Consider the following 15,255-nt stretch of genomic DNA (forward strand, 5'->3'; position numbering starts at 1 on the left):
AGACTTAAAACAGTCTGACTAGGTGACAATATAAAATTAGCTGTACAGACTAAAACCATTTTTATATGAGGTTGTGAGCACATTTCTTACTCTGTACTATCTGGCATTTTAACATGGTCCATGGAGACTGACTCCCTTTTAAAGACAGCCTCAAGTGGCTATTTGAGGTAATGCAGATTTTGGCTCAAAACATTTCATTCAGCCACGGAGGTAGCAAAATATACTGCCAGTTTGTGAAAGTTCCAGTATTTTCAGCTTCATCCAAGTGCTTGCGACACTGCATCTTTAACGTTAAAAGAAGTGAGTTATTTCTGTAACATTTTCAGGCACCAGGAATTTAAATATACACGTTTAGACTCATAGAGCATCATCCAAAACGCATTAAGCCAGTGCTAATGGACTCCCACAACTGTGTGTGGTACAAAGTGCCAGAAGCTTCCCCATATTGATGTTGTGCCTGGCTCAGCTCACCGCATCTACTTCCTTAACTTGCTAATACAGCTGGACACTACACAAACAAACAGGGCTCCATGTCGCTGCACACATGCCCTGTCTGCCCCCGCCCACACACACACACACACACACACACACACACACACACACACAGATACACAAACACAGGCAACACAGCCTCTAATAGACATACACACTGACCCATACAAGCTAATCAACACAAACACGTAGTCACTCCTGCAGTATGTCATGGGCCTCGTCTCATACGTGTGCCTGTTCTTTCCAGGGGCGCTGATACGTGATACCTCTGCCCGGTCAATCCTTCTCGCATTACTGCCTCCGCAGTGTGCTGCTTCATTTACACGTGAAATATTGATGTTCTTAATTTAACCCCCAGGGTGCTCAGGTGTCCCTTCCTACCCAGAGAGGAGGGGAGGCCTTTTCCAGGCAACCTGCAGCCTTTAGTGCTAAAACCACACCTGTTCCGCCTTGAGATTGGTTGGCAACGTGTGTTTAGCTCTGCCTCATTTGGCATATTGAAGAGCAGCAGTCTTAACATAGTGGAGCTGTCTGATGTGTGGAACTCCCACTAATCTGTATTGTACATCTGTCATGTAATTAATTAGTACTTTTGTGGATTATAGAAAATTATCATCAGGGAAAAACTATCCTTAAATCTCTAAACATTCATACAGTACTTGTAGTAAATGAGCTTATTCTGAATGTCACGCATCCAAACTTCTTACCAAAATATTTATGACCTCTATTAATTTTGTCTTTTAAGCACTTGACCAGCTGAGCTAACCTGGAAGAGATGCCTTTGAGACCCAGGTGTCAATCAACTTCACACCAATTCCTATTGGCTGAGATTGTGCTGCAGGGAGGGGCCTCAGAAGGCTGAGTGCATGTAGTTTGCCTGGATTTTTTCTAAATAAACCCCCATAGCTGTAATCAGCAGATGTCAGACATACTTCCCACTTCCTGACAGTATTTGGGCAGGGGTTCTTACCCCATCTGTCAGTACAGACTTGTTCCCTGTAAGAAGCTTGATTTGGCAGATTAAAACCTATCATTCCATAGAAGCTCAATGGCAGCACATTTAAAACAGATCAACAGACCTGATGTGACTGAGGAATGCAGGGATGTTTTATTTCCTCTGTCTTTGACATAATAGGAGACATAGGTGTGTGTGTGTGTGACTATATGTAGGGTTATGATAACATATAAGTGTTCACTCTCTCTTAGATTCATGCTTGATCTTGCCCGGTGTGCGTAGGAGGGTGGAGAGCTGTCTCAGCCTATCTTTGCTCCTTCCCAAACATGGTCAAATTACAGTCCAAATATAGTAAAACAATGTGGTGCTTACTTGACTTTTTGGACATTTAGGTAGTAATGTGTCAGAGGCCTGTCCTGTGCTCTCTGTGGATGTGTGGTGTTTTAAAAAGCGTGCGCAGCAGCAGCAGCAGCAGCAGCAGCAGCAGCAGCAGCAGCAGCCTTGTGGCCTGGTTTGCCTTACTAGGACAAGCCAACATGGAGTCATCAGCAGAAGCAGGAGGGTTTATTCAAACTCCCACTTGCCTTTTCAAAAACCCCCATCATCCCAGTTACAGCATGGTCCTGTTGCCTAGCAACCAGCTGGGTCTTCAGAGAGAAGAGAGGCGTCATAGATGTGTATGTATATTCACGGCTGAGTGCGAGAGCAAACACTCTGCCTCTCCCTCCCCTGTGAGCAGCTCACTCTCTCCACAACCTCAGCGCCGTGTAATGGAACACAGTATTACACACTCCCAGTCCTGCCTTTGCTCAACATCAAGCGCACCGAATGACACCGCACATGGAGAGAACGATGCTTGAAATAATTTATTCGACACATTAGACTAGTTGTTCAACAACATACAGACATGTTATGCTGTCTTGATAGAATAGTTTCACAATTAAGCATTTAAAACTTGAAGAAAAATGACATAAGACATGATAAAGTTCATGGTCTTTTATTTGAAAAAAAAATAAAGACTAGCATGTACAACTTGGAATGAATGTAAACTGAACTCAGGTGAGCAATGCAAAGACAGGTGCACTGACACTCTAACAGCATGCGCTGCCAACACAGTACACCCCTAACTATGCTCTTGTCTGAGTCGAGAAACAGAAGAAGAAAAAGAAAAGTGAAGGCCAGTGATTCTCTCTTGCAAGAAAAGAGGACAGACACTCCATCTCAGCGAAAAAAAAGAAAAAAAAAAAAGAAAGCTCACCGTAAGACTCTTTAAGTCCCCCCTCCTTTAAAGGGCAGGACGCACAACTACTAAGATGGCCGTCCAAATAACATAACAAAAACAAAAGAACATGCCAAACATTTGAAAATGTATTTTTTGTACATTGTTTTTTCACTTTTTATCTAGCATACAATTAAGTCCCATTCCACTTTACGCTTGAATTAGAATCTGGTATATTCTCTCATCTTAACAGTACAGGGTTCCTCTCCAAATACAAAAAAACTGTACCAAACCAACAAGAGGACAGCTTATAGTGGAATCAGCACGCTCTGGTAGCCCGGAGGAGGGATGGGGGCGGGGGGGTTAGTGCTCCGGTCTCAAGCTGCATGCATGAAGAACAGAAAACAGAGAGAGAAAGAAGAGATGGCCAGCCCAGACATTTACCACTAGCAAATGGAACTGGAAGGAGTTCGCCAAATGCTTTTGCTTTAGTCTGAAGGTAGTAGTTACAGGGTTGTTGTTATTATTTTACTTGTTAAGTACTGATGCTAAACTGATCTCCGGGAGGAGGGGACAGGATCACTAACCATCATTTTCATGCAGATATTTTTTGTATATTTTTATATTTTTCCTGTGTGGACAGAAGGATATTTTATTTCAACATTCAATTATTTTCTATACAGAAACAGTATGAATAAATGAACATTTTTTCCAAGAGGTAAGTAAAACATTTTGATTTTTTTTTTCTTTTTTTTTTCTTCTAAGAGGGGACAGGACGGGGCGGGCAAGCTTCACTTTGCAGTCATCATCTGTACAAACTCTGCAGAGACAAAGAGAGAACAGAAGACAACAGGACATCAGGTTCAGACACTGTAGCAGAGCCTGTTGCCAGTAGGAGCAGTCACCTGATAAATTGTTAAATGCTTTATTAATTTTTTTTAATCAACCTGAGCAGGTTCAGAAGACACATCCTAATTAGTGTCCCCTTTCCAAACAGCTTCCATGTTCATCTCATTAAACCCAATTGATTAAAAAGCCCCTGTGTTGTGCTTACAGTTGTGGAGCGAAATGACGGCAATACACTTTCTCACACATGCACACAAAATCAAATTAAATGACTAAAAAGGAAGCTTTTATTGTGCATAGAGTACATATTCTGTCTGTGGTACAAAGGGAGTGCAGAAGTAGGACACTTTTCAGCCTAGACTTATGGACTGTTCATAATATATCAACAGCCTTCTAGAAAATGAGCGCAGTCTCTCGTGTAATGTGCCAAGGGAACGACAGTAAGGGGGAGGGAGAAAGTGGGAGATAGGCAGCAAGAAATAGAGAGTGAAAAGGCTCCTGGCACACTGATGATAATTCAGAAGGATAGCTTTCTCCCATCTCTGTTTCAGTGCCCTCCATCTATAGCCCCTATCTAATAACTGATATTATGTGTGGCTGGCTTGTCTTGCAGTCGCCCTTAGAGAAATACGTAGCTTGGAAAATGAATTCTTCTGTTTCTCCCCTGTTTAATAATGGTACACACTATGGCCTTACAGCTAGTACCGCATGCTGGAAGTTTCTTTCCCATCTCGCCCATGTGTTACTGATTTTACCTTCGTAGTTGACCTGTCCGTCTCCGTCAATGTCTGCTTCTCTGATCATCTCGTCCACCTCCTCGTCTGTTAACTTCTCTCCAAGGTTCGTCATGACGTGACGGAGCTCTGCAGCGCTGATATAGCCATTTCCGTCCTGCAAATATGCAATATACAATCAAATGTGTGAAAAAGTAATAATCCCACAGATTACAACAAGAGGAACTCTGTACTCTTTAGACTTAATGAGGGGACATGGTGAAGGCTTTTTTTTTTAAACACCAAGTTAATTTAATCACAGGTCTGGACCTCCACACTTATTTTTAGGATTCACCACAAATTAAACTTCAAAATTTTATAGTTATGAAGTTACCCAGCATGGACTATCTACAATTTACACATTATGATGTAAAAACCTCATTTACCTTATCAAATACCCTGAAAGCTTCGCGGATCTCCTCCTCGCTGTCTGTGTCCTTCATTTTTCTGGCCATCATAGTCAGGAACTCCGGGAAGTCAATGGTGCCATTACCTGGAATGGGTGATCAATGAGGCACATTTAATCAGCAAAAACTGTAATTACTTAGAAGCAAACTGAGATAAGTAGAGATAATATAACCCAGCATTTAGCTGATGAAAAACAGACTAACTGGAAATATTAATTTAGTGCTACGGCACTTTCTGTTTTTCTCTCTCTGTTGTACAACAGTTGAGTTTACATTGTTGTACGGCCCATAATTTGTCTCCAGAGGCATTCCTGGTGGTGATGGTGCAACTTGAGACATGAGTAATCGCAGAGAGGGAAGCAGCCCTCAAATCACTTTAGTATACACCTTCCTTCCTGTGATAAACACAGCCCCTGCAGCCTGGGAGGGAGGTTATGTATATGTGTGTGTTTCCCTTACTTCCTCAGGGAAGCCCTGGAAAGAGGTTGTGGATGTTATACACAGCGCAGCAGGATTGCAGGGCTTGCCCATGGTCAGCCATCCATAATGCAGACGTACAGTATACTGTACAGATTGGCCTTGGAGGAGCTGATATAAATCAAAGGCTCGTCTCGTAGTGTCAGAAACCCTGGCTGCAGTTAAAGAGGGAATGACAAGAAGTGGGCGTCAAGAATGCTGACACTTCATCCCTCCTGTCCCCTTTTATCTAAGTCCCTCTTTTCATCCCCTTCAACTATTTGACACTTGTGTTTGTAGGTTGTCCAGATATGTGAGAATTCAGTTGGCGGCAGTGTTTTTGGTCTTGCTAATAGCAGCTGCTGGGTTGGTTGAGCATGTATGCACGCAGCTGTTGGATCAATATCCATGTTGCCGTTGTCAAGACGGGATTACCAGGGGATCAGACCCTCTTGACAGGAGGAAGGATCTATGAAGAGCTTTATTGAAACCACAGCAGGAAAGACAGGAGGGGTTGTGGTGAATCTAATGGAAGACCTGTATTTACTGGGAACCTGAAGAAGGGGCATGAGGGTGTATTAAAATTAAAAGTGACTACATGCACCAGAAATTTGAGGCTGCATTGCAGTGAAGGTCAGGGAGGCTGAGGGCAAAGTACCCAGGAGGATTAGCCTTGGGGTGGGGGGATTGTACACAGATTAACCAGTGACAGAGCACGCTTCAGAGAGAGAGAATGGAGAGCGAGAATGAATGTGCACCGGAAAAAAGGGATGCAGTAATGTGATGGGGCAGATGGTGATCTCATGGCCCAGGGTAACAATGTAAGGACCTGTTATCTAACACACAGAGACAGCCGGCAGCACCAAAGGAACACATGCTGCCAATGGGGGGGTTGGGACGAAGGCTGGGGGGGAGGGGGGTGTCCCAGTCTTGGAGAAGGGCAAGACTTGCAACTGGAAAATCATCAACTGACGGGCAAGAAGCAAGAAAGCCCTCGGGTGTTATCTGCTGTGCTTATCTGCACCTCAGGCCAGCTGCTGAAGTGGAGGAAGGAGGGATGGAAGACAGGGAGGATGGCAGGCAAGAAGAGAGAAAGAGAGAAAATGGTGGGAGGGAAAGAGAGAGATAGAAAGGCAGAGGGAGGAGGTGGGCGGCAGAGAGGGAGATGTGAAGAGGAGAGAATATAAGGAGTGAACCGAGTGGGAGATGGTGCGATTACACATAAGAGGTGCTGACGCAAACTATCGAAGGCTGAGGCATCTCAGCAAGCTCATATGTGTGTGGTCATCCTTTTTTCCTGCATCATAAAGCCACCTTCTATCACTCCGATGAGAACGAAGGGTAGGATTGTGTAACAATGAAGAGCCCTGCACTTCAGCCAGTATTTTTGTCAAGGATTTAATATGTAATAAAATGAGGTGAATCTTCTCACTAGGAGATGTACCCTGATTGTTGATGTCCATTTGCAATACATGAAAGAAATCATTATGTGTCTTCTGCAAGATCCCTGATTGATTTAAAGCAGGTGTGGTTAGCTTGTATTCTCATCCATGTGGCTAAACTGCCCCAATAAACTGCACCAGTTTTGTTCGATACTATAATCACAAATTGTGGTTAAGATAAAATAGCCAAGAGACTATTCCTACTAACAGCTCCATCTTCTCTTCCATTCATTGTAATTCATTGCCACAGCTTCCTTGTTTGGTAAATAAAGCTGATTTTCAATGGGCCAGCTGACATCCCATGGCTGCCGATGTGGGTACTGGATGTGCAAAGCGCAGAGAGGCCTTATGTAACCACTTTTATTTTCCATTACTAGCTTCACTGCTGTCTGACCTAGATTGCATCAGCCAAGGGAGGCAGAGGCAGAACAAGGGGATGTTAGTGATGGTGTGTGCGCATGCATATATGTGTGTGTTTGCTCTTGGGTGTAACTGAAGCAGAGGGGGAGGGCACTGAGGATGGTAGGAGGACGTTTCAATAAAGGGGCAGCCAAGCTGCGGTGCAATTGATTTCTCCTGATCAATGCGGTCCCATTTACGAAATCCTATAAGCTGACAGAGCACCACTGGGGTAAAAACCCCACTGACAGCTAACATCCTCAACTCCACCGCCCAAGGACGACCAGTTCTAGAGATCCTAGCCAACTTCTTTGACTCCCCTCTCTCTTTCCTCTATCACTCTCATCCAGGCTGAGCATCTTTGGGAGGCACAATGGACGGGGAAGGAAAACATCTGAATTATGCCACTTGATGGCCGCTCAGCACAGGCCGCCAACGCTGACACTCTGTTGACACTCAACCTGCTCTACTACTCGCCAAGCAAAGCACCTCCTGCACATGCACATCCCTGACATTGTCAACTATGATGGAGCTCGACACACACTGACTAAACTGCTGACACAGAGGGACACGTCATCTCAAAATAAAGCTGGCCGGACAGTTGGCTTGGACAGTTGGTTGACAGTTGGTAGAAAAGGGAGGGTGGTGGGCAACAGTAATGGATGCTCTCTATCTAATCCCTAATGCATTTGTAACAGAGGCTTTACATCTAAAATCGTGCAACAAAATGTTAACTTAAATGTTGCTTTTCTTGCTCCAAAGCAACATTAAAAAAATCTCTCAAATCCTGTGCAAAGTTGTGTTGATCCAATCTGTGCAAAGCGAATGGGAAAATGTGTCAGTCTTACTGTTGCGCAGCTATTAGTGACAGTTGCAGTTCATTTTGTTGATTAAAAATGGGGTGTGAACAGGAAAGGATCACAAAATCATCTCATTAACCTCAATACAAAAACCCTTCCTCATTTGTACCAGTTCATGTCACAAATATGTGGACTTCAAAATTTAACTGCACATTTTTATCCACCTTTTATATTTTAAGACTGGCCACTGCCAGTATTTGCAATAGGGCTGCTATGGTTATTTGAGAAAATAGTAAACAATGTTGATTAAAGTTTCCTTTGAGGCCATAAGGACATGATCAAATGTCTTGTTGGGTGCACTACCTCAAGTTATTCATCTTAGAAACAAAACAATATTAAAACTTATGACGCTGGAATCAGATAAATTCCTTTTCTTCCCCAAACAAACCCTCCAATTAAATAATAGCTGCCAGTGACACATTTTAGTTGCAGTGACAGACAAATATCCACCCAATAGTTGAACATTCAAACATCACATAATGATTGGATTAGCCCTTCTGTTCACAATTTTGCAGAAAAGTCTTGCATCAGCCTGTGTCAGATGATGTTTATACAGATAAAGACACACTAATATTAATTGTTCCATCTTGTGATTAGAAAACTGCTCCAACTTCATCATTTGGGATCTATCAAACAGGGATCATCATGCTCTATTTCCTTCACTTCATTTGCAAATGAAGCATGTGTATACTGACCGTCAGCGTCCACCTCATTGATCATATCCTGCAGTTCGGCCTCTGTGGGGTTCTGGCCCAGCGACCTCATGACGGTGCCAAGTTCTTTGGTGGTGATGGTGCCGTCACCATCCTTGTCAAATAAGGAGAAAGCCTCCTTGAACTCTGCGGGGGTGAGGGTAAAGGTGCAGGTTAGGTTACGGCAGCTGTGCAATAAAATGGGTTATGTTAGGGTTCTGCAGTCTGGTCGACAAAGGTTAATCGATTCTTGTTAGCAATGTGGCTACAGGGGCTCTATTAAATAACTTCATGCTTGTCTGTAAATTGGCCCACATGAGCATGAACTGAAATTGTAAATGTGCTGAGCCCTGAAACCACACAGGACTCTTATCTTTTACTGACAGAGGGAAAAAAAGAGAACAAGGCAGAATAGTGGAAGTTGTGAACAGAACTGTGCTGTAAGAAGTTCAATGTGCGCATACATCTCTTTGTACGAACAGGCTTCTAAACTATGGGCCATAAAAACCCATCCAGGGAATCTGAAGTGCAGGCAACAGTCAGTATTAGACTTGAAGCCTTAGCACAAACTAATTAGCCACAAAGGAGGCTTGGCTGAGAAGAAACTGTACCACCTCCAGTTTGAGTGCAAAGCACGCATCATTTATTTATCAAGAATATCAAGGTGTCTGGTTGATTGAAACTACTCTTAAGCTGAAATGTGTCTATTCACTCTGGCTTCATGGATTTCACTCAGTCCTGACTCATGATGTGCTGTAAATATTCTGCTCTCTGCTTCCTGTTCATTTTGAAAGACTAATGATCTATCAAGGGAGGGTGGGTGCCCAGTCAATCATGTTCTGCTTTCCTCAATGCTCTCCATCAGTGATACAGAAGAAGCTAGAACAGCTAATGAGACATATAACTTTACTCTTGAAACTGAGGACCTTTACTGAATCACAGAGGAATCAAGTTGGAATTGATCTACCAGTAGCCAGTAAACATGTGAGAAAGGACTTGGCTGTGTGGTGAAGTGGAATAATTTGTTCTGTTCCTACCTGCAATCTGTTCCTCTGTTAGTTGGTCAGCCTGTGGTCGGAAAAACAAAGAAGGAGGGGAAAAGGTTACAAACAAACAAGTTACTCAGCTGGCAATTATTCTTGAAACCTAAAGTGTTTCGTCATGACATTCCTCATCATTCCCTCCCACCCGCCCACCGCACATTTTAACACTGGAAACACTGTTCGACGGTCTGCTGGCCTCGCTGCTCAGCCATCACCAACAGGCTCAGCTACAGTCTACTCTAGAGACTGCCAACCTTTCACCATGACAATAACCCACATTAACAAGCAGCTCCTTTAGCTGCACTAAGGGTGGGAATGTGTAAATCAGCTAGAAGTGTGAGGTTGCTGTGGGGATTCAACCCTTTTTTTGTTTGTGCAGTTTCTCCATTTTTCCTGTCTCCAGTCCCATTTAAACTGCTATTGTAGTCCTGAAAATTATTTATCAGTATTAACTCACACTTTCTTATCAAGATGTTTCTTGTAAAAGGTTGTGTGACAGATGTAAACTCAAGCTAGTGCACAATGTAGAACTTGCCACAAGGGCACTGGATAAAACTGAACCACCAGCCAATGTGTTTCTCCATGTACAAAAAGTAGGCTCCACCATGGTGGGAGTGCTGGGCAACAGGCAACTGTAGTAAAACAGATGAAGTGCTGTCTCCAGACTGGGAGAACATATCTAGGCGGGGTTGTTTCAGGACATATCAGCAGTGGAGTGTTTTCCATGGTCCTATTGCTGCCTACCAACAGGGAAAAAGCCTGCTGTGTCGGCACTGTTTGGTTCCCTCCCAGCCCTCACTGGCTAGGTTTTCTGATGGCTGATAGTGACTCACACATACCTTAGATTGTTTAGGAGCAGGAGCATCTACTGCCAGGGCCAGGCCTTTCACATACACTGACCAAGCAACATTATGAAAGAGCCACTGGAAGGTGAATGGGTTCTCTCATATCTTTGCCTTCAATATAACATGAATTTATTACTATTGTTCGCAGACCACACTGACATCATTGTGCTTGGCAGTGCAGAAGGAACACACACAGACAAACATGAGCAGTCACACATGTGCATATAAACACACATTCCCTGTTAATGGCATTCTTTCTCAACACCAGTGCTTTCCATCCCCATGTTTCCTGTGAATCAGAGTAACCAGTTGTGCCTCAAAGGGAATTCCTACAGTGCACTGGTGTGTTTATGTGTTTATACAAGTAATCTAACTTTGGATACAGCAGTGGACACAACCAATAACAAACTCCAACTCAAACCCCATGGCCATGGAAACCTGAGCCTCATTAAGGCCATATTTGGAGGTGAAGATAGTCTATTTTGTAAATCAAGCCAGCAAATTGAATTTGTTGCATAATGATGAGATTCCGTAAGACTGGCTGAGATCACTGCATGACACACTGTGAGTTGACCTTTTAAGTTGTGATTTTCAGAAAACAAAAGGCCTCTCCTCACAGCTTCAACAGCAGCAGCAGCCGCGGGATGGATCGATCGAGTCAGCGAGGGCTCATGGATAAGATTAGCTGACATGATTCAATAACCTGTTCTGTTCACAAGAGCAGTTGCTTTTCTTCTCATTCCCCGCACCCTCCTCTTGTCTCCAATTCCATCTGTGGGAGTGGGAAATGTCAAGAGACAAAACAGCTCTGCTGATACTAACACGCCACCCAGCTGGACCCCAGTCTTCTCAGTCTAAAGCCTGTGTTTTCGGGTGCCATCTTCCTCTTGCTGTAGTTTTGCCTGGTGTTAATTTCTCCCTCTCCCTCTGCTGATGAGTCTCTCTTCCTATCTCCCTTTAGTCACCCTCTTTGTCATGACATGTTGCTCCTGCTGTCTCTTTCTGTCCCCCTGCTGTCTCTCTAAGTGGACGGGGTGTGGGGTTTGTTGACTCAGTGCTATAGATCCTCCCCTGGCACAGGCCCAAAACTGTTGGGACTCACAGTTGTGCTCCACCAACATACCCACCACTAGCCCATTCTGGCCCTTCTCATTTCTCCCTTTTCCTCATCCATCTTTCCCTTACACTTGAACATCAGTCAAATTCCTCCTCCGCCCCCCTTCTCTGTATGTCTCTTTCCTCTTTTTTTATATATGACATTCTGTACAGAGGAAACTCCCTGTGATTCACTGTCCACAGTGGCTTTTGACCTGAGTTGCCCACTGCCAGGCTTCCAGTCCTAATAACAGCTTGCAGAGGAATAGGAGCGTGTGTGTTTGAGGATGGAGGGTGCTCTGCTGGCAGTGGTTCGCTGGCATCAGTGGGTCAACCACTCCCACTGTTGCTTGGGCAGCCGGCCCCAGCAATGCGCTCCAAACAGGACTGTGGGAAGCAGGAGGTAGTTCACTGGGCCAGGGAGGAATATCTTTCACTCTCACTTGATGCCATTTTACAAACACACTGCATCACTTCCCTGTCCGCACGGGTTTTACTTTGACAGAAGATAAAAAATTGTGTTAAAGGTCAAGTTTGTCATTGTGAAGCACACAAACAACTCCTGTAGTAGAGAAAAAGGTGCCAAACCAGCTGTCATTCTGACATATGGGCGTGACACACATACACACGCTACCATGTGCAATCCCATTCACAATGACACAAGCACAAACACAAAGAGCCTGTGTGACACATGCACACACTCTTTCTATAGAAGCGCTCTCCTCTTTGAGACTGGACAAAGACAATGAGGCCTTGGGGCTTGGCTGTGTCTGCAGGGGGGAGGGACAGAGGATGGGTGTAAACAACACCAGCCTCTCTGCACCCTGCAGACAAGGCCGGTCCACCATATGGCCTGATGGTGGGTAGGTGGATGGGTACTCCTCCGCACCATGGACAGGACTGTATCGCTCCTAGACACTAGGGAACATGGGACATGGCTAGGTGTTGCCGCCAAGCATTTAAATTATTCAGTGCAGTGGATCAGATGTCCTTCAAGTTACTAAACATGCATCAGCAAACAAGAGCGTAACAGGAATAGGATAGGGCCTTAGCATGGTCTCACTACTTATTCGATACTTCCACCTCAATGGGGGAGGCTGTTTCCACCTCAGTGGGTGTATTGATGCAGACAAGGGGCTTACGCCTGTGGATTAAACTTTTCAGAGATGCTGATATGCAGGCTAACTCTATAACAATTCAACTTTACACTCCAATTACTGCGCTGCGTTGCAACGTGACACTGCATCGCAGCAAGATACCATATATGGGTTATCTGATCACAGCACAGGGGGGAAAAGAGGTCTATGGCTTCTTGACTCCCTCAAGCCATTAATGATCTATCGAGCTTGATAGTCAATGGATTAGCTGGAAGGCCTCTTTTCCACATCCAGATCATTTCCACTTGGTCGTCAGTGGAGGAGCTCCGTTTCAGTAGCTGGTTGCAGATATCAGTGTGCAGGAAAATGTGTCTCAGATCATATGAAATGTGACAACCACATCCTAACACAACTACACATACAGTGGTTTACCATAAACGCAGCTGCTACACATTCATTCAACACTCTTTACATTTAAAGGATATGAACCTGGTGTGGAAAAAGTCTGCAAAACTTAACAGGTGTTGATGTTTTGCGGTGGCCAGCACCAGAAAGAGCGTCTTGGACGACTCACATGGTTGCCAAATTTGCATAACATCAAAAAATTTGCAAAGAGGCAACCAAATCAGCCGTCATAACACAAATAGATAACGTAGCCTAAGATAAACCCACAGAGCCTGCAGTAAAAGGCGGAACTGCGTCTCATAGGGGTGTTAGAAATAAACCAACGGAGATATAAAAACCTTGTAATTACAGGATATAGTCAATTTCCGTTGCGGGGCATTGATGAGGCACAACAGTGTTATAGCCCATCATGGCACGGCTCGGATCCGGCGGTAAGATGGTGCAGCCTAGAAAAAGGGAAACCAAATGCCGCCTGCTCCGTTTGCCTCATAATGAGAGGAGTGTCCTTTTGCGCGCTCGCCTCGATGAGCAAATGTGCAGATTAAGATAACCTAACAAAGAATAACACACCTTTAGACGCATGTTTGGTCTGTACATATCGGCAGAGGGATCTTCTATGCTATAATATCGTTAGGCAGGCTCCCTAACACGCCTGCGCTCCTAAGGCGGATTGTAAAATGTACCCTAATGCACTTATGGCTGCAGAATTATGCTGTAATAACTCAGAATAGCTTGCTCGTTATTCCGACACCAGTAAATCCAGTCCAAGAATTAATTCGAGCTGCACCGTGCAGCCTAGAAACAGCTCCTTGACCCGATATAGCCGAATAGCCAATAATGCTGTAGTTAGGAATTGCGCAGTTATTGGGAAATACGGACCCATTTTGAAGGTGAACATCATTTCCGATATGAAAGCACAAAGTCGGGCAAAAAACTGCGCGTAGTAGAGCTTTCCGCTGTTCCCGAGCGTGTAAAATGCGCTTTGCGGGCGTTTTCCGTTTGGCATATGAATAACACATAATGAGGAATGAGCAGCAAATACAGGAAAGACACCAAAACATGAAAGCCACAGTTGGAGTTCACAACCTTTACAACAATTTACAAAAGCATTTTCCCCCCAACTACACAGAATGAATGACATACATACCATGTCGGATGGGTTGTGTGCTTGTTGGTCTGTGGAGGCAGACTAGGAGTGTGGTCGTTCCTTAGATGGAGTTCCACTGGCGGGTTAGGAGTGTGTATATTGGCCGTGGCCAGAATGGGGATTGCCTGTGTATCCCTCCGCCTCACTAGCACTGATCACTCACTTCCTTATTTCAATTCAGGGCTGTTGCAGCAGCTCAGGCCTCCAGCAACACATGCCAGTCAACATGTCCAAAGAGCCTGCAGTGCATGGTGAGCATCCTTTACACCCAGATCTACATGACAGCTGATGCAGTGGGGATATATAACACCGGTGATTGATGATGAGAAGTCATTTGGAGAAAGTTGTGCATGGACAGGATTAGATGAACATCACTAGGATGAGTTGTGTCAGGATGAAAACCTCACTGGAAGCTTCTAGATTACATATGATGACCTACTGGAGAAGTTCCCTTGTTTAGTCTAGTTAGTGTTACTCTGCACATGTAGACTATTTTAACATATTCTGAAGATTTACATGTGGGGAGCTCTTAGATCATAACAATATAGTACAAAGTGAATGCAATTTGTGTTAATATATGAATGAATGAATGAATGAATGAATGAATGAATGTTTTTATTATTGTGTCCTGCATAAAAAAAAACATGCCCAGCCCCTATGTGGGCTTATAAGACACCAAAAATACACACCAAAAATCAAACACCAGACAATAGGCACAATAGATGTGAACAAAACAAAATACTGATCTATTTAAACAAACACATCTGCCGCTTTTTCCAGGCTTTACAAGCAACTAATGCTAATTTATATACATTAGAACTAAACAACCATTTCATCTTGTCATCATCAGTGCTCCAGAACATATCAGGATTTCGGATACACATATTATCAAACAATGTAATTTACTTTGTCTCTGAGCTGATCTTCATCATCATTATCATAATCAAAGTTGTAGATTGCATCAAGTGGGATACATCAGAGTATAAATGGACAAAACAGGCCTAATCTAACTTGTTTCTCTGTGTATAACTATTTACCTCTTATCAAGGAAGACTTTATTAGTTTATTGTGGATAACAATTT

General features: G+C 43.9%; 1 protein-coding gene across 1 annotated transcript; it reads right to left on the minus strand.

Annotated features, from left to right (window-relative positions):
- Positions 1-2,428: 2,428 nt before the first annotated feature.
- calm1b (calmodulin 1b) lies at positions 2,429-14,302 on the minus strand. The gene is made up of 6 exons (XM_030128021.1): positions 14,174-14,302; positions 9,579-9,609; positions 8,545-8,688; positions 4,672-4,778; positions 4,268-4,403; positions 2,429-3,486 (listed from the first exon to the last, which is right to left on the minus strand). The coding sequence occupies exons 1-6, from the start codon at positions 14,174-14,176 to the stop codon at positions 3,458-3,460; spliced, it is 450 nt and encodes a 149-aa protein (XP_029983881.1). The 5' UTR covers positions 14,177-14,302; the 3' UTR covers positions 2,429-3,457.
- Between the last annotated feature and the right edge of the window lie 953 nt (positions 14,303-15,255).

The sequence above is a fragment of the Sphaeramia orbicularis genome, chromosome 24 (assembly GCF_902148855.1).
Source record: "Sphaeramia orbicularis chromosome 24, fSphaOr1.1, whole genome shotgun sequence".
Classification (NCBI taxonomy): domain Eukaryota; kingdom Metazoa; phylum Chordata; class Actinopteri; order Kurtiformes; family Apogonidae; genus Sphaeramia; species Sphaeramia orbicularis.